The 22,710-nt window shown below is 41.4% G+C and overlaps 1 protein-coding gene across 1 annotated transcript in view; it reads right to left on the bottom strand.

Annotated features, from left to right (window-relative positions):
- The window catches only part of LOC139222594 (multiple PDZ domain protein), a 44,707-nt gene extending 22,846 nt beyond the window's left edge, over window positions 1-21,861 (bottom strand). Inside the window, exons 1-21 of the mRNA XM_070854398.1 lie at window positions 21,810-21,861; window positions 19,202-19,287; window positions 17,344-17,510; window positions 13,979-14,140; window positions 13,624-13,763; window positions 12,819-13,032; window positions 12,455-12,577; window positions 12,033-12,233; window positions 11,318-11,420; window positions 10,345-10,433; window positions 9,432-9,666; window positions 7,376-7,462; window positions 6,964-7,043; window positions 6,569-6,715; window positions 6,148-6,318; window positions 5,271-5,456; window positions 4,710-4,919; window positions 3,450-3,608; window positions 2,929-3,081; window positions 879-1,211; window positions 368-479 (exon numbers count right to left, since the gene is read on the bottom strand). Of these exons, the coding sequence (XP_070710499.1) occupies window positions 368-479; window positions 879-1,211; window positions 2,929-3,081; window positions 3,450-3,608; window positions 4,710-4,919; window positions 5,271-5,456; window positions 6,148-6,318; window positions 6,569-6,715; window positions 6,964-7,043; window positions 7,376-7,462; window positions 9,432-9,666; window positions 10,345-10,433; window positions 11,318-11,420; window positions 12,033-12,233; window positions 12,455-12,577; window positions 12,819-13,032; window positions 13,624-13,763; window positions 13,979-14,140; window positions 17,344-17,510; window positions 19,202-19,217 (3,088 nt within the window). The 5' untranslated portion in view covers window positions 19,218-19,287; window positions 21,810-21,861. The remainder of the gene's footprint in view (window positions 1-367; window positions 480-878; window positions 1,212-2,928; window positions 3,082-3,449; window positions 3,609-4,709; window positions 4,920-5,270; window positions 5,457-6,147; window positions 6,319-6,568; window positions 6,716-6,963; window positions 7,044-7,375; window positions 7,463-9,431; window positions 9,667-10,344; window positions 10,434-11,317; window positions 11,421-12,032; window positions 12,234-12,454; window positions 12,578-12,818; window positions 13,033-13,623; window positions 13,764-13,978; window positions 14,141-17,343; window positions 17,511-19,201; window positions 19,288-21,809) is intronic.
- Window positions 21,862-22,710: the final 849 nt, after the last annotated feature.

Here is a 22,710-nt window from a genome sequence, read left to right as displayed (position 1 = left end):
GACACCTTCAAAGAGTGTTAAAAATCAAAATCATGCACTGTTTTCAAAGGGGCACTGAGGATTATAAACAATACTTTCATAACACCTATTTGTGTTAAAAGTTAAAACTTAGTATTCTCTAAGTCAGTAGCAGCCCCATGGGCAGGTTTTGAAATGCAAATACCCTGTATAGCAATGAAATTACCCTTTCAGACTGGAAAACTGCCAAAAATCTTTTCTATCATTTTGCTTCAAATCTGGCATTCATAAAACACGACACAAACGTAAAGGCCAATCCGCCTTTCAGTCCCGCAACCTCATTTACACTTCTGTGAAGGCTAAAGGAAGAAAAAAACAAATAAAAGAATGTGCAGAAATTAACACAAACCAAGGCTGGAGTTGCCCTTGACAACTGTGATAGTCCTTTCAAAATTGCTCCCTGAGGTCAGTGCTTCCTTGTCACCGTCTTCTGCTGATTCTTTCACACCAACTGGCTCATCCTTGAGGGTGACAATTCAACACAGTTATTCATGAGAGCAAATGAAAATATAAGGCTGGATTCCAAACAAAGCAAGGGGTCTCTAGAGAAAAGGTAGGCGCACTGAATGGGCTGTAGAAATGAATTCCAAACAAATAACCTTAAGACTCCGTTTGAAAAGATTCTCACATCTGATTCGGGAGAGGTTAGATGTTACCTTAGTAAATACTTCTTAAAAGAAGATCAAGGATGATTATTTTGTTTGTTATAATGCTTCTTAACATACCGTATTTCTGATGTTCACTGCATGCCAAGCCCTAATACACATTCATCAGGTAAACAGGATACTCTTTGCTCATCTCTTTGTTTCAAGACTATAATATGTTAAATCTTCCTTATGTGATTAGATTTCTTATTTTACCTTCATTAGAATCTTTATATCTCCAATATCTCCATAACACACAGGTGGCTTCTTCTGATAGTGAAGAGACTCTACTGGTTCATTTGGGACACTAGATCTGGTCCCTATTTCGGCGAACGGGCTGTATGAGTTTGAGCTCTCCGCTGGCTCTTCTTGGGTCGGGTGCTGTGCCAGGTACGGATCAGAGCTGCTCAGCATGGCCTTAAAATCCGGGACATGACCTCTCAGACTCGGAGGAGTGAAAGACGCAGACTTCTCCGGGGAGAACGTCTGGGTGTTGTCCGCGAGGCCGGACGGTGGAAAGCAGGGACGCTCATCCAGGCGAGCTGTCAGCTAGGGTAAAACAAAGCACAGCAGCTGAATGAACGTTCCACTCTGCACTCCGTTAGTTAGACAATTGCCCAACAGGGGGAATACATCTTGCTCAGTCCCCATCCTGCCCTCCTTGTAATGAGCCATAGAAAAGCCATCAGTGGCCAATAGAGAATGGCAGAAATTACTGGTGATCTTGAGCTTGTCATGCGCAAAATGTCATTTTATTATAACAGCATTTAAGACTTTATGAGAACCAGAATGAGTAGTGATGAATCTCAGCAAACACATCCCTTTGGGAGCCAGAGCAGACATATAAATCTTAGGAAAAAAAAAGAAGTGGGCCTCGATAAGCAGAGTAAAACAAGAAATTGAGGGTTCATTTTAATAAGCTAGTGCTATAAATGTGGGGTGAACAGGGCTGTGACTGGCGTCTATAAGACGAAGGGGTGAGGTATGACACCTATACTACAATTGTAAAAATGTTAAGACATCTACAGGCAACACTGTGAAATTCTTACTTCCTAGTATACCTGCATATTTAAGCCAAAATCCTTGTATTATAGTATGGCATCTACAGTGTATTATAGGTCACGTCATTGGGAGGGTTGCGATGCACATAAAAGGCATTTTTACAAAACTCTGCATGCAGAGTAAGACTTAAAACACTCTTTTAGCATGTATACAAATTAATTATATATGACGTTAAATCATTATCATACAAGCAATTCAATATACATTTTTAATTGTTAACGCTGTGTGCGCACCCAAGTAAAACATAATATAAAAATATATCTATTTCATGGCAATAATTTATGTTTTCGGTCTGTTAAATTCATCTCATGCGTTACACTATTTATAAAGGGTGTGCTCTTCCTTAGTACAGAGGTAAGACTGGAGTGCCTTAAAAAGGATTTCCAATACATTTTTCTGTGGTCTTGAGCAGGTGCACATGAATGGCCTTTTTCAAAGCCAGACACCAAGAAAAAAAACGTAGCACAACTGTAATCTATCAGTGCAATCGTGAGAAAAGAGCTATTACTGCATAATTGACAGGGACTTACAGGCTGACTTTGTGGACTCACTGAGCTTATTTGATCTTTAACAACCAGTTGACCTTTATATTGCTGTTCTGTAAACAGATACGGGCCAGAGAGAAAAAAAAAACACACACATCCTCCTTCCTCAAAAAATATCACCTTAGATACTGAAAAGCTGGTCCACCATTTACTGTCACTGAGGTAGATCTGAGATTTATCATCAGCCTCTCTGTAGAGCTTCATCATCACGATAAGACTGAGCTGTCTGACCTCATAGAAACATTTGAAATCTGTTCTGTGAAATATCCTCCCGTACTAAAAAAATAGTTGTCCTGGCCTCCGTCTATTTCTCAAAGCTAGAGTATGTTTTTAGCACCCTTAAGAAAACTTTTTTGTGCCCCTTACTCGTCTTTGTTTACAATCTTTATAATGTAATATCCATTTAGGGGAGCTGTTGTTCACGGGCACCCACAGCAACAGAAGGCAGCTGCAGCTCCAATATATAACAGCAAAGCCAGAAATGTTGTTATGGCCTTGACAAAGAAAAACAAACATTTCTCATGACATTTTAGCACTCCATAACAAAGAATGACTACATGGTGGCGAAGGGCAGTTACTACTGCAGTAACATTTAATGTAATGAAACAAGCGGTGCTTTTCATTTCATTTGTCACGTAAAAAAAAAATGCTTGGCTTACCTTGGGCGTAGACGAGTGCAGGTAATCAAGGTCTGCGCTGCAGCTGCTACCATGGAGAGCAATCATGGATGCCTGGAAAGTGTCGTCCTCTATCCCAGAGAAAGTGTGTTCTAACACTTTTTCGTCAGACAGCTCTGCTTCGCTGGTGTCAATCTGTGGTGATGAATGGAACTAGTGTGACTTACTGGGACACAAAACAGGCCTTTATTTTTGTGCCATTTGGTGAACTAACCAATCACAGATAGCTGAAATTACCATGCAGTTCTAGGAGCCTAATGTCTCTAATATTACATTTAACTAACTTCAAAATACTGCTCATACAACAGAAAGGTATCCCTCCATTAATGGCAGCTATTTGTCAGAATAATGATAACTAAAAATAACTGTTGCATGCTTACAAACAAACACACCTCTCTTGGTAAAAATAGGCAGAAGCAAATATCATACGTATAAGTGCAATTTGATTTGATGTTTCAGCATGTTCTGATTGATTTTCCAGTTTTTCCCAAAAACTAACTAACCAATGCAGGCTCTGCTCGGTAAACGACGCCCTCAGTCAGTCCTTCTTCCTCTCCTTCTTCAACCAAAATATTGTTGAAGTCAAATGAATGGATGGTGGATGATGAAGTAATTTCCTGCTCACCATATGGGTGTGGAGAGTGGGAATATCCACATATTCCCTAGGAAAGTGGACAGATTCTTTCAGTTTCTCCAGCTTTGTATAATGTTTGATTTTTTTTTGTTGTTGTTGTGACCAAGTCAAGTACAAATATATTAGTACGGAATGGGAAAAGATGTTAGGGGTTATTGAGATTTTTCATACACTAGCTATAGTGTTAAATAGTGAGTTTGGTGCACAACTGTTCAAAGAGAAATTGCTCACAATGGCCCTTTTATGACTCTCAACATTTCACAGGTATTCTTTAGTAAAAAAGTCTTGATACTGGCTTAGTGTAGCATCCAAAAAGGTACAAACAGCCCAAACAGGTATAAGAAAAGCAAGAAGGCATATTGGAGGATTACTCTTGTAAGACTCAATTTTGAGAGGCAATACAGCAAAATACCCCTCAGAAGTACATTCCACGTCTAGCAGGAGGGTTGGATAACTCCACAGAGGCTTCCTACAGCTCTGTAATCCAGCTAACCTTGGCAGCCCAGAGGTCTCACTGTGTAATCCAACAGCAGGTTCAATACAAGCGAAAGGCAGCTCTAAAGCTGAAAGAATGCAAGCACTTTTGCACAGAGAAGCATCCTGTACAAAGAGTGCAGGTGCCTGGAGCGATGAACATGCCGTTGGACAGACCTAATATTTTGACAGGTGCCTCAGTGTGTTTAAAGAAGAGGGGCTGTGGTTTCGGAAAATTCAATAACATAATAATATAAAACAAAGGGCACAGAGCATTTTCGGCTGGTCGCCTCCTCTGACAGAACAGCGGGTGGAATGCTAAACCATGCAGCCTACTGCCTCTCTTTTTCCCGCATGAAAAATTCAAGCCCTTGTAAGCCGAACCCTCATGACTGGATACTAAGTCACATGATGCAAAGACAGCCTGACTCACAACCCTGCATATAAGCAGAGAGATAAATCCCAGACGTGCTGAACAAGTTTTATAAAAAAAAAAAAACAACCTCAAAAGCAATATGTGTAAAAGTCTCAGTAGCCCCAACAGATATGCATACACTTGCCCCTTTAACCCCAACGCACAAGTCACATTCTATCTTCAATCTTCACACAGGATTAAAGCAAAGACAAAAGGAAGAATACTAATTCTAATGCTTACAGGCAGTGGTTTGGCAACTCCTATCTGGACCTTGCCGAGTTTTGCCCCCTTCAGGGCCTGAACAGCATCCTCCAGGCTGGCGTTCTCCAGGTTGGTGGCGTTAACATACATGAGTCTGTCTCCAGGCAACAGTCTGCCATCCTGCTCGGCCACGCCGTTGGGAACCAGGGAGCGAATCACAATCACCGTCTTGGTGGGGTCCAGTGGGTCCTGTGGCAGAGCCGGTCCAATTAAGTTCAGTGAGAAGAGGTCAACAGGTAAATTATCACAGTCAGGAAATATTATGTATTTGGTTAGTATTATGGAGAATATCCTCTTTTCTGTGGAAACTTTAAAAACTATACTCCAAAATATCAAAAACCTTGTTAGGTAATGACTATAAACATGAAGTATTGCTTTCCTGGTGACACGACTTACTGTTTCATATGTTAATGTTTGAAACAAATTTGCAATAACATCTGTAAAAGTACAAGTTGGTGGAAAATAATAACAATAACTTAATAATAGTTTGTTTTTTTTATCTTTATGAAACATTCTATGCGTCCCAATAAGATTTCCCACCTGGTAGTCCAGAATGCTGAATCCCAATCCGCCTTCTCCCTTTTCAAGCTCGATATTCTGGATCTCCAACTCCCACATGGCCAACGGAGATCCTATCGCCTCCTCTGTCACATTATCCTGTGTCGCTGCCGCCGTGTTCACCACTGAGTCTTCAGCAACCAGTACGCTGCACAGGTCTATTTGCTTCTGCAGAGGAAAAGCCCCAAATCTCTATGTAACAGCATGCCTTGCTCGCTTTTACTCCCAACCCATAGGCTGCTTCCCTCTAGTTGTGTTTCTGGCTCAGGTTTCTGGCAGTAGATAAAAGGGAAATATCTTAGGGATGCTAGGGCCTTAGTACATTATCACAGATAAAGCTGGAGAGATGAAAACCTCTTCCCCAAAGGGACACTGCTTTTGATGTCTCATATCTCTAGCAAATGTTGTTGGCTACCGCAGCTGACGTATTACTAGAATTGGTGTTAATAAACTTTCAGCCTCCCCTGCTTATCGCTAAGTCTTAATCCATCTTGGTTGGCAATGTGGAAAGCCAATGGAGCGATTGACAGACCGAGCTAAGCTAATAATGGTTGATGGGTTATAGAGGAGGAGGAGGACTTAAACAGCATTGCTCTCCAATCATATTCCCTTGCTTATATGCAGGGGTGGGGGATCATTTTTCATGATACATTACTGAATGTCAAGGAGATGCAGGGAGTTTCCAACTGTATTTATATGCATCATCTGCTGCAATGCTGTGTAAGTAATGTAGCCTTGGAAAAGAAAAGATCAATCCCCTTTCCATCACTCTCAAGCATAACAAGCGAAAATGTATAGTTTATAAAAATGTGCAAAATGCATTATTATATACAATAGGATAACAATGCAAATGCATTACCTTTAATTCAGGTGTGTTTGTTAAACCTTCTGGCTCTGGTTGGACAGCATCCATGTCAGACTGCAGGTGAGGAGCGGGTCTGCAGCATGTCATATATACACAGAGTGGAAGCTCCTTCAAGATTCTTACCACTTCCTTGTGGGTTTCACCAATTAGGGATATACCATTGACCTGTGACAGAAAATGTTAATGTCTTAGCATACAACTGTTTTTGGTTTTTTTTTGTTTTGAGGCTTCTATAGCTGCAACATAAACAAACTGAGCATCTGAACATGTAGTATATCAAAATAACTTAATCATTACTGCCCCATAAACAAACTTTAAAAATACATGTGGATAGTTGGACCTCTGTAAGTGTTAATGGCAATATGAATATGAAAAGGTCTACACTGTTGTTAACTAAGCATTCTCTTTCACGTACCTCAAGCAGTTCATCTCCACTGAACAGCTTGCCACAGCGACCAACAGGTCCCTCTGGTAGAACAGAGCGGATGTAATGATGCCCACTGTTGGCTTCTAGACTGATGCCCAGGCCACTGTTCTCACTAAACTTCTCCACCTGAGCCACCTATCATTGAAACAATAAATCACATCTCAGTTGGCATGGTAAACATTTTGTCTATTATAAGGGATAATTATTTTACATTAAATCATTTAATGACTCGGTCCCTTTTGTTTTTTGGCTCAGTTCATTGTACCTTTTAAGATAAAAGTTTGGAGCTGTTCACAATTATGAAGTAATTTCCCAGGAAGCAAATTCTGTTAAGTATAATTTGATGCATGAGAGAAAGGAATTCACTTTGAAAAGAAACTTACTACAACTTCATTACTTGGACCCAGAATCTCTTGCCACTTCTTCATTAGTTCTTCCTCTTCAAAGGACGATAGCTTCATCCCTTGAAAAATACAATCCAAAGTACTTGCATGAATATACCAAACAAGATAAAAGGCAAAATTGTGCTAAACAATTCACAGCCAGCAATACAACATACATTTCTAACTATTTGCAAAGTACTAACATTGTCTTCAAGACAAGACCCACAAAAAAAAAACTTTTATCTGTGCCCATTAAAAAGTTGTCTGTAAAACCACCAACAGCACCCATCTCTGTATTTCCTCATGGTATGTTTTGCTAGTCACTGTGGTCCTGACAGCAATAGGCCCTATCTGTCAGATGTGTGCCCAGTATCTCTGCTGGTGTGCTTAAGAAAGAATCCCAGCCTCCTACCATGTTTGTCTTCTGTTAGCTGATCCGTGGCTAGGCTGACATCAGATCCTTCACTCTTTGTTTGGAGCGGCTTTTCATCTGTGGTGACTGTAAACACACAATGAACAGTGAGACAGACAGAAGCAGGCAGCGGCACAGATACATGACAGTATAGTCATGTAGGCACTGGAAAAAGTAACCTACTCTCCAATTTATTTGGAATAGAAAATGTGCGCTTTTCCTACTCTTTCATAATCGCTTTCAGTTTAAAAGAGAAACCTCTAATTTCCCTTTTGGCCCTGCTGATGCTATTCCTAATGAAAGACTATAAACATTCAAGGGCTTCATATATCTGCTTAATGATCCTGGTACTTTTTTTTACAACTTCATGCCACTGTTTATGTGTTTGGAGTTCCACAGGGCGCCAAACTGGTCACCCATGAAATTACTACCTATGCGCCCAGGCAAGCCATAGTCTATGCTGTAGATCAGCACCTTTTGAGTGCTAACATAAAACTAAATCTAGCTAGTCTGGTATGAGACAAGGAACTCAACAACCTTAACACTGACTTGATAACAATTTAAGTGAGTAGTTAAATTTCTTTCCATACTCCCAACCATTAAAATGGCCCATTACAACTTTGTGCACAAAACCTGTGATATCATGCCCACTATGTTAGCTAAAATATATTATAGTTACTCACCAAACTACCATGCGATCTCCGTGGACTACATAATATATGGTTGCAGTGATGTAGTGCATTTGTTGAAGACTCCTTCCTCTTTGTTTATTATATGTAATTCTCAAAAGTGCAAACCCTGTAATTGTTTTTTATTGGGTTTCACAGCAGTCAAGAAAATACTGGCTTCCTCTGTCAGTCAATCCTTCTGCTAGTTTTTCTACAGGGAGGGACGACTTCCTACTGCCAGATCTAATCACTTACAAGTTCCATCTATCACTATTGACAACTTATGCAAGTTGCTTATCCTGCTTCTGCAATAGCCTGGAGGTCCTGTCAGTACAGCTGGAGATGAGAATCTTTCTGTTTACTCTCTGTCAATCTTGTTTGATGTCAATATTATAAAAATGCAAAAAGTTATTTAAAAAAAATGAAGCATATCATGGGTACCAGTACCAGCACATACATTGCAGACCTCAGCTGTTGATTTCTTAGTTAGTGTGAATGCTCTATCAGATGTTGAGCATCACCTGCAGATGTATCATTGAATACCAGACGGGGTCTAAACAACATAATGAAAAGTTCTGGGTTCTTTCTGCAGAAATGTGGTTATTGGGTCAGCCTAGCCTGTGCATTATTCTGTCAGTGCAACATAATTATAAATAAGAGTAGCAATTGACAGACTTTGTGGTGAACTTTATTTCCATGTCTGAGAAAATTGCTTCGTCATCTTAGCCTTTGTCAAAGTAACAATGCTTTCAAGAATCTAAACCTAAACCTACCTGCTGAGTTCCTTCAAAACAATGTGCATTTGTACCTAGAAGAACTGATGGCGTTTTGAAGGCAAAGGGTGGTCACACCATATATTGACTTGATTTAGTTTCTTCTTGCTCACTTTGCATTGTGTAAATTGATATAAATAAATTCTATATTTTTGTAAGCATTCTTACTTTACAGCATTTTTTCACACCTGCCTAAGATTCTTGCAGTACTATATATGATATGATAATAATGAGTGGAACAGGCAAAAAGTAATTCATTTTTCAATATTAAGACCAGTTAATGTTAACAATCTTCCTGTAGCAGCATAAAGATGTATGCTACAGTACATATTTAGCAGGAGGCCATATTTCTCAATCTCTAATATATCTGTATTTGAGCACAGCTTGACTCGATGTTTTTCATATGCAGCTGGAGAAGGTTCTGTTTCTGTATTTTAACCACATTGATAAAAGTGTTTGAAGTTTCCATTTAGAGTCAGTCATCACTGCATCATGAAAACTCCGGTCTGAACCACATTTACACATCAAATGACACCTTCCTTGTCAGGATGATGAGCAACATGGAATGTGTTTTTGTCTATCCTCATTAAATTCCTGTCACTTTAGTCTTCCTACCTTGAGCAGCCTCCTCAGCCATCTTCCTCTCCAGCTCTAGCTCCCTCATGACAGTTGCGGTGGTGGGGATGGTGGTGGTAGGGGACAGGACGGTGACACTGGGGGTCGCAGCGGGGGGGATGTCGTCGGGCCTGAAGCCCCGCCGGATCAGCTTAAGGTGGACCGTCTGGCCTGTGTGTCTCAGCACTTCCACTGCCTGTTGATTGGTGTAACCCTGGATGTTTACGCCATCGACCTGCAGAGGGCGATCATTTGTGAGCCCATGGATTAGACAACAGCTTGCACAGACATTGTAAGTGTGCTGAACTGCCATCTATGTTCTTAGAGGTGAAACTGAAACACAGTTCATCAAAATTATTATAAACACAAGCAGGCGTAGAAACAGAGTATTCTCATCAATTTTAACCATTCACTTTACGTGTTTACATTATTTAGGACAGGTAAAAATGCACAAGTTTTAAGAATTCAGTCAATTAATTTTTGTGTTTTGTTAAATTGGGTCCAAAAGCATATCATCATTATTATGCTTAGAAACAAAATCCTGCACACACACACACATACAATGCACCAGAACAACACAAGAGTTTGTGAGAGCTTTAGAAAACACACAGCAACAATAACTCATCATTCAAATGGCTGACGAAAGCCCACACACTTTAAATTCATTGTTAATGTCCTGCAATAATGAAAATAATTCCTCAGTGTGCTAAGATTCTTTTATATTTAGTCACATGAAAAAAAAAACACTTCAGTTATTTCTGAATTATTCATTATTCATCTGGTAATTTCCCCACATTGACTAAATGAGATCACCATATTAGATTGTATAAAACATTCACTGCATGTTTTACCTCATGCCACTGAAGACGGAGAAAATAGTAATAGCTACAAAGACCATAATTGGGGTACTTACAGCTATTATCTGGTCTCCAACATGAATGCGGCCATCTTGATCTACAGCACTGTCTTTTGTTATGCTCTTAACAAAAATACCAGAGGGTTCTGAGGACAAAAAAGATAAGTAAAGAGATGGGGAGCGAAGCCATGGATAATGACATTAAAAAGGACCCAAGGAGAAAGGAAAAAAGCAAACAGATGTTACAGTTTGATGTTAAAAGTCAGTGTTAATAACCATACTTCAATATTACATTAGTCATAAACAATGATGTGATGAAGTGCACTTAATAAAGACAGAATGTGGAGTACTTTATCGTCAAGGCAATTCAATACTCAATGCAGTGACTATAACAGGATATAATAAAAGGCTGTCTGTGGTTCCATTATGCTGTGGCTAATTGCTACATTTTACAGGCCAATAAAAGTGAAAAAAAGGTTTCAAAAGTGATTTTTGGACACTTTTGAGGGGGCGGAAAAAGCTAAAAACACTGACAGTGACATCACCTTATCAAGTTGTTGTAGCTCACCTGTTGGCAAACAAGTGTCACACCCAGCAGACACGGGGCTACAATAGCATCTGAAGCCGTGTTTAAGCACACCATGTGAACCTCAGTCTAATATTCACCCTTTTTTAGCTCCGCTTTGGCCTCCTCAGGAAAATGTCTGTATCTTTAGCTGCTGAATGCCCCAAGCTAACATTGGACAGGCAGCGTCCAGTGGTTTTGGAGCTTTTTTGCTGAAATTAGTTGCGACGGCTTGAAACAAGGTTAATGAGAGCTCCGTTCGTAGCCAAATTAATATGCTAAACGATGCTGGGGGATAATACTACACGCTGGGGGGGTTCATCGCTTAAATGCAAATTTTGTCAAACATCAAAATGACACTTAAATCTAACTAAATCCAAGTTACTATTATTTATCATTATTATTAGTAATATTAGTGTTGTTAACTGCTCTTCTTTTCTGAAAGATCAATCTGATATTCCTCACCTGAATTTTTATCTCCAACATAGCCAGCAATAGTGATCCCCAGTCCCTGCGCATTCTTGGTAAGGCTCACATCAAATGCTTCAGCCTCCTCTTCCTCACAGTCCTGTGAAAAGATTAATGGGAATGACAGGTGAACATCCACTGATAACCTAATAAAAGTCAAGTATGATTCATTTGACAACAGTAGAAAAGCAAATAATGGCTCCACGGTCATTTGACTGACCCACATGGTCACCAAAATACATTTTTCAGCTATGATAATGAGAGCGCTGAACCTGGCAGCCATAAAAACACAGCTAATGTGTGCGATCAAAAGGGTCTGATTTTCATCATTCATATAATGAGTCACCAAAGTGCATTGTTGAAAGGACGTCTGTTCTCATTTTGTTTAAGAAAAACCATTAAATCAGTGGTTGCAAGTGCTGTGTCTGAGAAAATATAGAAATATCTGCTCTCCAAAGTGTGAGTCACTGGTGATTTAACCTGATATTTTCTTTAATTCCACTTTCTTGTTCTGTCAAGAGTAAGAAAGGTTAAAACTGGAATTGAAAGATCTGAACTTTAGATTTAAGTGTGTGTATCATGTATGGTATGCAACTATTATCTTGACACACAGCTTTATTATAGGGATACTGAACTATGACATCAATTTGAATGTGATACATTTCAATATAGTACGAATTTGTATGAGATTTCTGCCATATTATGGTTTTACCTGTTGTTCATTGACAGTGGGGAGCACCACAGGCATGATGGCAGAAAGAGAGGGAGTCTCGTCCACAGGGCCCCGGGTGACCACCAGCTTCACCCTGTTGCCACACTGCCTGAGGACCTGGGCCACCTGTTCGCTGCCCATGCCGTACAAGTCAGTGTCTCCTATTCTCAGGATGTGGTCTCCACTGTGCAGGCGGCCATCCTGAGGTAGAAAAAAATATGTTTTCTGACTTAGTCTGTGTAGCGCCAGGAGGAATCAAACCCATAATGGCGCCGTCAGTCCAAAACAAAACATAGAATAACTTGCTATTAACTGACAAGAGTCACCTATCTAGAACATTTAAAGTGTCACTAAACACTAAAAATGCTAAACAATCTGAAATCAAATTTGCAAAGAAAGTAGAGATGTATTAATGCAATCACCTGATCAGCAATCCCTCCAGGAAGGATAGTTTTGACAATTACCCCAGTGGTCTTTCCTCCCACAATGCCGAAGCCAAGACCAGTGCCGTCGTTGACCAGCTCTATTGTCTCCACATGCTGCCACTAGGGAGAGCAAAAGAGAAGAGAGAGAAGAACAACACTTATAAATTAGCTTTCCAACAAATGAGAGTTCCAGAGATTTCAAAAAGATTTGGCTGAATAATGCAGATGGTGCATTCACTGACAATAATGTGTGTAATATAAGGATAACTTTTAATCAGTAACCGTAGGAAATCTTGATTTTTTTCTGAAAAGAAATAGGCAAGTTTCCATCCATGACATTAGTGTGAGAATGTATCTGTACCGCGCTGGAGTTGGCTGACAGTGTACTGGCAGCAGAGGGCGTGCGGGACACAACAGGACTGGCCAGCTGAGGTATTGGTCCTCTTGCCACCGTGAGCTGCACCTTCTCTGAGGCACTCTGCAGGATGCCTATGGCCTGCTGGTGGGTCACTGTCTGGTCCAGAGGCTGGCCATTGATGGCTAAAATCTGGTCAGCTTCTTTGAGCTTCCCATCACTGGCAGGAAAAAGCACATGGGGTGTTACAGCTAGGGGCAAAGAGGGGCACATGGTCCAATAAATAATGTCAGGGCTTCTAAACTAAATCTCCCTCTGAGCAAGTAATTATCCGCATCTGTTTCCTCATTCCTCTCATATACATGCCGTACATATGTCTACTCAACGACAGTGTAGCTTTGTAATTTGCTCTTACATTTTTTGCCAAATTCTCTTCACACAACAATGTGTAGGTTATAAAGTTGCTCTCCTATTTGTATAACATTTTTTGCAAGTAAGCTCGGAGATGTTTTGAAGGCATCAAACAAATTGTTTTCATTTGAACAAAACACTTGAGAGCCACACTATAAGCAGTAAATAATATGAATTAAGTAAAATCTTCATTCTTACATTCCTATTTAAACAACCACATTGTAAATTTCTCCAATGCTCGTCCCTAAGAGTCCCTGACTGACTGCCTGAAATACATTTCTCTAATTCCTTAATTCTAATTCAACAATCAGCCAAATGTTGAAAACTTTTCTGGAATGTTAACTTTGTGGTGATAAGATTTTAATCAGCCTTGAATGGTGGCATGTTGATTCTTACGTACCAGTGTGCCACGCTTCCTGGTTGAATTTCCTGGATAAAGATGCCGAGCTCTCCGCGGTTCTCGCTCTTTAGGCCCACCACGCTGAAGCCCAGACCCCCTGACGCTGGCTTCTGCAGCTCCACGTGTGTCACGTAACGCCCCTGGATCATACACACATACATACATACATACATGCATACAATTAAGCCCTGTGATGACTCACCATAGTATTGTCTAAGTGCCTTGAGAGAAAAGAGCGCACTGTGCCTCCTGTGGTTCTCATCTTTGGATATTTAGTTTGAGTAACAAAAGATCTACTCCAGGTTTATAGATGTGGTGTTGACAGTGATTGTTTTGGCTTTACAGTTGCTCATACCTGTGCCATGGAGTGAATAATGCGTTCGAATTCTTCGGACGATGCTTTGCCATTGACATGTGAAGCAGCTGCTGTGTCTGAATAGGAAGCATGGCCGCCATTGGGCTTGACCGCTGTGATGTGATCGGCAAGGTCGTTCCCACGTGTCACTGGGACACTCCCCTGGAAGAATACAAACTAACATGTAGCGAGTGATGCTAAAAGCTGCAGACATGTAAAATAACAGCATGTAGGGGGGAAAAAAAATCTAACTGATCAAAGTGAAAATGACGCCGGACTTCCATTATAAAAGTTGTGATGTTGTCTGTTCGGTTCTCAGTTTGCAGCTACATAACAGCTTTGAAATTTCTGCAAATTTCTCCTACAGAGAGCAGCAATCACTGGAGTTAATCCAACTGAAGACAATTAAAAGTTGGAACACAAAACATCATGACTCATTCCTCCTGTGAACGTAAACATTTAGCGAATTTAATTTTAGACACCAAAACCCTTAAGTCTGGGTGTCTGAAACCACTGGGATGCCAGATAGTTTGTTATCCCACCACGATTAACTGGATCTATGGTAGCCTAATCCTTCAGGAGATAATGAATCTTAGCTGATGTTCCAACAATGACTGTGCTCCAAATACAATATTTCTACCATGGTGGGGGGGGGGGAGCATCACTGGCCATCTGGATGCCTTAATATGCTTGGGTTTTAATTACTGCAATGACTTTACTTGTGTGACAGATGAATTACATGAAAGCGACAACTACATAAAGCAGTGTTTTTCCGATTTCATTAGCCAAAGGACATAATGTTTACGACCATCTGAATTGGATTCAAAAGGACGGACATAATACACAGCAATAATTTCATAAACACTCCATTTGGCGTAGGGCATTGCCAAGCTAAAGCTGTCCTTGTGAACTTGTGCATTTGCATTAGGAAGTTGACTGCACGACTGTCAGAGCTTAGGAAACGTGTACTGTAAATTATGCCTCCATTAAACGCAGTCCCAGATTAGTCCTGCGAAACAAAACTCCATTGGACAGGACACATTTGTGCTGCACACTGCAAACAAAACCCTATGGGCCGGGCTAAGTTAGCGTAGCATGCTGCTAAGTTGCTGTCCTCATGCATGAGCTTTGTTAGCTGGGGCCTGGCTAAGAGGATTAAAGTTCCAGTTTGGTTCTTGCACATTTAAGAAATTGTTTCTGCCCCACTTCACACAACGGCCTCTCTCTCATTGGAGAGTAGGGCCTTGTCGCCATAGCGACATGGCCTGTGCGCGGCCTAACTAGCAGAGACAGAAGACGGACAGTGTGTGTGTGTGTGTGTTTATGTGTCTGGCTCTTGTCTCACAGCAAAACACAAAACGTACCCTCTCTCCAAATTGGTTCTGCATAAGAGGGCCAAACAAGTGCAGTTGGGTTTTGAAGCTCAATAAAAACACAACACAGACTTGTTGTAGTTTCTGAAATCCGTCCCTTAACCATTGTTACAACTTGGAATGGGTTCATTTTAAGATCTGAATGGAATTTAACATGAATGGCTGCTTGATAAATTTTGCTTAGTAAAACAAATGCACATGCGTCAGCACATGCAGACACACACACGCGTAGGAATGTACCTCTTTTGAAATAAGCTAAATCGCCCAGCATGCAAAAATGCCAGCAGGGCTTTTATAATCTGAATTCCACAAGGGGTAAAAAAGCTCTAGCATCCCTGCCTCCCACCGCATAGCTCACATATTTTCGTCTCTTTTTCTCAAACGCTTACCCTGGCCCCTTTCCACTGTGACTTAAGAGCTCTTTCCTTCCACTCAAATGTTCAATTCTCAATGGAGAGAATCAGCTTGAAAAAAGAGTTTCTGACTTAGACCAACTATCTGTGCTCATGTACCCATATTATATCTGGCTCACATGAACTTTGACAGCAATTTAGCCATAGCTGCAACACTATTGGGGATGGGGATTGAAAGGGGTGGGAGTGTGAGTCTTGACACGAGCCAAAAACAGAATCAGTGAGGTCACCTAGGAAACAGGAAAGGTAAAGGCAGCAGCACATAGAAAATCTTCTAACCTCACTTAGATACAAGTAATGCAATTTTACCCTCCTCTGGATGCCATTCTGGTTATCATGTAACCATTGACAACAGACCTCTGCACGTATTTGTTTCAGTCTTAAAACAATAGTCATGCCCATGTACTTCAAAAGCATTATTGCTCACCGTTGGTGTTTTGCTTGCTGGTACCAGCTGTTGAGAGCTCCCTTCCTAATGTGATTCCACAGTCGTCTTTATATGCTAAATGCATTCTAAAAATCAGCCAAAGTTAATGTGAGGCTTCAACAGCCTGAGCCTGTCTAATTAACTGGGTATCTCTCCTCCCAAGGTCAGTCTTTTTAGTACAAAATTCCTTCTTTGTGTTACTTTTCCTCTGCTGAAACACCGTCCCTGAAAACATGAAAAAAGACTTTAACTGCACCTATCAAGACTGAGACTCTTTAAGATGTTCCCTGCGGCAAATCCACCCTGTGATCGATGTGGACAGGCACGGTCTTCATTAGCACACTTTTAGGAACTGCCTGAGTCTTGTAACTATTGGACTCAAATACCAATACAACACGATGCATTTTGTGACATTGTTAGCAGAGAGACTGATTTTGTTATTGGAAAACTGGAAACAGAAAAACACAGCATCCCACTTAAGTTTGCTGAAAGATGTGAAGCACTAACAGTTATTGTATTGGTTTACAAATGGGCATGCTAGTATCACTTTAAGATAAAGCTGGAAAATTGTGGCCATATCCTGAGAGACTCCACTGTCACCTTCACAAATACAGTGTGGTTTCAGGTTTACATTTGGCCTGGGTGAGTCCTAAAGGCAGGTTTATGTCTAAACATCAAAATGCCACCACAGCTAAGCCATGGTTGGTGTTTGGTGTCTACGTTGTCTGCAGGGTGACAGCAGCTTGCAAACCCAAGAACTGTGACTGCCTCAGCCCCTCCTCATCCAACATGATGACAATAAAAATAGACGAATGAGCTCTTATTGTTCATAAAACACGACTACTTCTGTTTATATTACTTCTGTGCTAACAAAGTATGATGCTGCCATTTGTCATTTTGCCAGTTTACACTCATAAACCACTCATAGGTCAATGCAGACCACTAAAAGACGAAATGAACCTTATAACCTTTTAATGACCCTCCATCCCAGCCCAGCGTCACTCATTTGTATTCGGCACTGTCATTCTACATCAGTCCTCGTCAGGCTTATGATAATGAATACAACTTTGTCTACATGTACGTTCAAACTTAGATAAAATAGTCCTGTAGTTTTACCTGAAAGGTATTTAACAATAACCAAAAGTGGCTTACCTGTTCTCGGAGATGCTGGACAGACTTCTGCAGGGCCAGGATCTGGTGGAAGAGGGGGCTCTGGAGCACTGATTTGAGCAGGCTGAGTTTCTCCTCAGTGGGCACCTCCCCCCGCTCCTTCAGTTTGGCCTGGAGACGCTCCACCGCCTGCAAGGCACGCTGTGTATCTGCAAGCCGTCGCATATTTCAGTGACAGCGCCGGCCGGCCGAGTGAAGGAGTGGATGCAGGGAGAGGGAGGCACGGGGAGAGATAGAGGTGGAGAGAGGTGATGAGGGCAGAGGCTTTATCAATGCATGGGGAGATACAGTGAGACAGGGAGGGGTGTTTGGACATGACCTCATTTATGCCTTTAAATATCCTTAGTTCATTTTGCTTTTAATAGAATGTTTTCTTAAAAATATGCACAGCATCCCGTAATCACTTGGCATATGTGTGAATGTCTCCTCCATGTTAACAATAATATGTAAATGGATGGGATGGAGACAGCCACACATCTGAACCTGCAGGCTTAGCTAAGGCTGGCTGGTGCTCAACAGAGCTTACTATATCGAAATCACGTAACATAAGGTATTGCACGAGAAGAAGAAAAAACTCAATCTTCAATACGCTGTTTGTCTACAGAATAACAATGTTTCCTTTTCTGCCTTTAAAGTCAATGGTGGGTTGCACAGGAGCAAAGAATGGGTATCAGGAGGAAAAGATAAAAGAAGCAGGCCCTCCACAGTTTGTTTGCTGGACCCTGCATAAGCCCCACAATCGAGCATCTCCAGAGTGGCTTGTTAGCGAGGATGGGCCAGCCCAACGTCATGTGGACAAAAATGAAGCAATTTCCGAAGCTCACCAACTGTGACTAACACCTAATAGGGCGTGCACAAGGTCCAAAGCACTTTTTGCTTCTCGAAGCTTTGTTGTTTGAACAAAGGTTGTAAACAAGCCAATAACACTGGACCCGCAGCTGGGTTTTTTTCCCCCTGTTCTCCACTGGTCCTATGCAGGGAACTGTATCATTTCCATAGCCCTCACACCTCATCGTGCATGAAGAGTCCCACCAGAGAGTGGCATGTATGCGTGTCGGCCTGCTCGCATTTGTGTGTGCTCCAAAAGACAAGGTGGTCAGGGTATAATGGCACTTGTGAAATCGTCAATATTGCAGTACTAGTTACATTCCATCTGATTTTACGTTATACAGTTATTTGAATATGAGGTGAAACGTAAATAACAATTATTAAAGCCTCAATTCACCTGCTACCAACACCGGTGTGTAATCCACCTTTGCACTAACATTACGGTTGATAGTACATAAGTGCGCGGTCAACATGCCAGTCTTAAGAGTGACCACAGATTGCGGCTTTAAAGAGAGAAGCTGGCAGCACCAATTTGGCTCCACGCTTGACAGTTGGACAAATAAATCTCTATGGGGACAAACAAACAATCAAGTATATGGCAACATTATCAGATATGGCAACATTGGCAGTCCACAAGCCTTGAACTGCATCCAGGGCCTCTTACACTGGTTGAGAAAAACTCACAGCAGGAGCCAAATACGAAGCAGAGCCAGCAAAGAAGGACTAGACCAAACCCCTTTGCAAGAAATGCTCATTTTAGAGATGAAGATTAAAACTAAAAAAATACGGCAGCATGTCATGTTTTGTCTTGTTTATTATGGTTGTATTGACTCTTAATTAAGTTGAGCATTTGATACTTGAGCCACTAAAAACAGCCTTGTTAAATTAGGGATAGAGGAAGGGAAACTATAATTTTAAAGATGACCATAATGAATAACACAGTGACTCAGTATGTGATAGTGGTTGTACAGCTGTATGTGGTTGCCATGAAACATAAAAAGGGATTACTTACCCATTGTTTCTATCATGTTCACAACGCCACGTGAAAGTGACTTCTTTCCATTAGTAGCAATTTGAAACTCTTCCCGTTTTCAAGGCCTGAAAAGGACAAAATAACATGTTACATATTTTTCCTAACAGATCACTGAATAGCGGGGCACATCACATTCACTCACCTGTCTTACCTTCCCCAACACACTCAGTACAAAATAAACTGGTGTTAAGAGGTGGAAAGGCTCATTTTCCATTGAACCTAACGTCTTAAACACCCTCTATTCCAAAGGTCAACATGAAAGGGAAAATGGCTTTATTTCCTTTCAGCCAGGGCCATATTTATCTCTTAAGAGTGCTTCACCATAACGTCACAGAGTAACCATTGTGCTAAAGAACTGTGTGGGCTATTTACTGAGTCCTCAGCGCAATGGTGCAATGTGTCTGTTTGAGCACACATTTACTGCAGGTTGCTGCTTCCCTTATATTTACCTAATGCTCTTATTGATGGATTAACACCTGGTAATTTACATTCCTGGGGCTTCATTCAGTGCACTTTGGCAGTAGTTCTGTCACATGCATGAGTCAGCATTAAGTAAGATTACCAATTTTACTCCCATCAGATAAATACAGCCATAATTCTTCCTGAAACCACATTCTTTTGATTTATAATCATATTCAGGCGAATAGTCTTTTATTTTTAAACTAGCGTTACACCCTGCTAACATCATTATAGCACTGTAACCAACTATTTTTATCATATGATATTGTTTTCATCATTAATTACCTAATTGTTTTTGCACCAACAGTCCAAAACCCAATGATATTTGGTTTACTGTCATATATGATTAAGAAAAGCAGCAAATCCTCACATCTGAGAAGCTGATTGATCATTTCACAGACCTTCGTTTGTTGTGTTCTTTTTCTATTTCAAGAGACATTAAAGCTTCCCATTCTTTTATGACTAACTCGGAGTCACAACACGTCATACGTGTATGAATCAATGAATGAGGAAAAGATGGAAGAATCCTCCGGTGTAAACAACGCCAGTAAAAGCCTTGGCACATCACGCCATTAAAACCTAGAGGTTACACACGAAGGTGGTTATGTCTTTTATATTTGACTAATGCCTTTATTTAATGGTGTGATGGTTGTCAATTCCCATCTCGGGAACGTCATGCCTGACTTTAAAAGAGGCTTTGTTACAGGGATGACATGACTCAGGGAGACATTACACGACTAAAGGAGATTGGTAGGATAATTAAAAGCCCTATATAGACTCTTAGAATAGCTACAGCACATGTGGCGCCAGGATCACGGCAGCACTAGTTTGTTTATGTTCATTAAATCTGCTTCGTCTACTGTATGCTCACAACTCTCACGCTGACTAATGGGCTACCTACCTACAGTATGTGGCCACCGTGTGCGACATGAAAATGATTCATTTTAATGTATTTTTATCGATCTTTGTTTTGAGTCACGCTGACATTTCCTGCGGGGGGAAAAAGATATTAGAGCTGAATAAATATCTATCTTTGCTCATTCATTACTGTTACTGAAACAGCATGAATGCATGAACACCCAACAGATGATGCGAATGACTAATGCCAACCAGCTCCTGATAAAGGAATATTACGGATTACAGATTTAATACATGTACATTAGTATAATATTCCAATGTGGGCTTTAACACATGGTTGGTTTAATTCAACAATATTTCATTATAATACAACAACTACTATAGGTGTTGCCTTCAGGGACACGTGATAGTGTCTGTTGAAATGTATTCTTCGGATATACATGTAGTTTTACATACATAAAATAGGATATACAGTTCCTATTCTTAAGCAAGAGCAGGGGTGAATCACTCCTGCACATCTCCAGTGGCTTGTAATGATTCACTGAAGGCCTGAGGAACTCATTACCTCCTGTCACACAGTGGGCTCAAACCCAAAAAAACACGGGAGCTTTAAGGCGGCATTTGCCTCCGAAAATAATCGTGGCTGAAGTCATGTGTGAGCTTTGCCGTGACCACAAATAGCTAATAATAACAGGTTGTCACCGTACAGGCTCCGGCTCTCCTCCGAAATAACAGGCTGGGTCCACGTTCATTAACAGGCCTACACGCTCACCTTAATAAAGCCTTTGCAACACAACGACGTGTGTGTGTTGTTTGTAAAAAAAACAAAAAAAAAGGCTGTCAGGGTTTCTCCTATTTTGAACACAGTCGCCATGGCACTTGGGACAATCCGCTTTTCTCCTCCTCCTCCTCCTCCTCCTCCTCCTCCTTCCTCGTCTCATCCGCGGAGCAAAAAATGCAACAGGCTTCCGAGAAGGAGACGGTGGAGAAGTTCGGATAGTGTCGCTGGTTTGAGGCGGAAACACACCCACGGTGGCTGTTTACCGTACACAGAAAGCACTTTCCACTTGAAAAGAGGCTCGAAGAAGCAGTTTAAACCCTCTCCGGCTCGCTCAGTGACCCGCCGCGACTACAACACTGTTTTCCTCTCATTAGCGGCAACGTAGCGAACAAAGGCGGCTCCGGCAAAAAAGCTCAAGTACTTCTTCCATTACACAAAATCTTCAGCAATGTTTTCTCCAGGGGAACTTGTTAGAAAATAAGCACTTACATGAGTGTGGAGCCTTCACCTTCCCGGCGGCCAGTATCCCAGCCTCTCCTCCTCTGTTGTCCTGCGGCTAACGGCGCGCTGACTGGGGCTTAAAGATGGGGCGTAGTGTAACCCGATCCTCTGTGGACATGTTCAGCACCGACGGCTCAGCTGGGACTCAAGCGCCGCTTGCTGGTTGACCTGACACCAAATACATGTCAGGGCCCGGCCCCCATAGCCAGGAAGCTGTGGTCCAATGCAGAAATGCAAACACTCATATGGACTATTTCACCCTGCACACAGGGTGTATATGTGACTATTGCACCCTGCAGACTGGGTGTATATGTCACAGGGTGTATATGTGACTATTGCACCCTGCAGACTGGGTGTATATGTGACTATTGCACCCTGCAGACTGGGTGTATATGTGACTATTGCACCCTGCAGACTGGGTGTATATGTCACAGGGTGTATATGTGACTATTGCACCCTGCAGACTGGGTGTGTATGTGACTATTGCACCCTGCACACAGGGTGTATATGTGACTATTGCACCCTGTACACAGGGTGTATATGTGACTATTGCACCCTGTACACAGAGACTATTGCACCCTGCACACAGGGTGTATAAGTGACGATTGCACCCTGCAGACTGGGTGTATATGTGACTATTGCACCGTGTACACAGAGACTATTTCACCCTGTACACAGGGTGTATATGTGACGACTGCACCCTGCAGACTGGGTGTATATGTGACTATTGCACCCTGCACACAGAGACTATTGCACCCTGTACACAGGGTGTATATGTGACGACTGCACCCTGCAGACTGGGTGTATATGTGACTATTGCACCCTGCACACAGAGACTATTGCACCCTGTACACAGGGTGTATATGTGACTATTGCACCCTGCAGACTG

Source organism: Pempheris klunzingeri, chromosome 23 (genome assembly GCF_042242105.1).
Source record: "Pempheris klunzingeri isolate RE-2024b chromosome 23, fPemKlu1.hap1, whole genome shotgun sequence".
Taxonomy (NCBI): domain Eukaryota; kingdom Metazoa; phylum Chordata; class Actinopteri; order Acropomatiformes; family Pempheridae; genus Pempheris; species Pempheris klunzingeri.
Note: the sequence above shows the minus strand (reverse complement) of the source record. Positions and strands in the feature narration are given on the sequence as shown.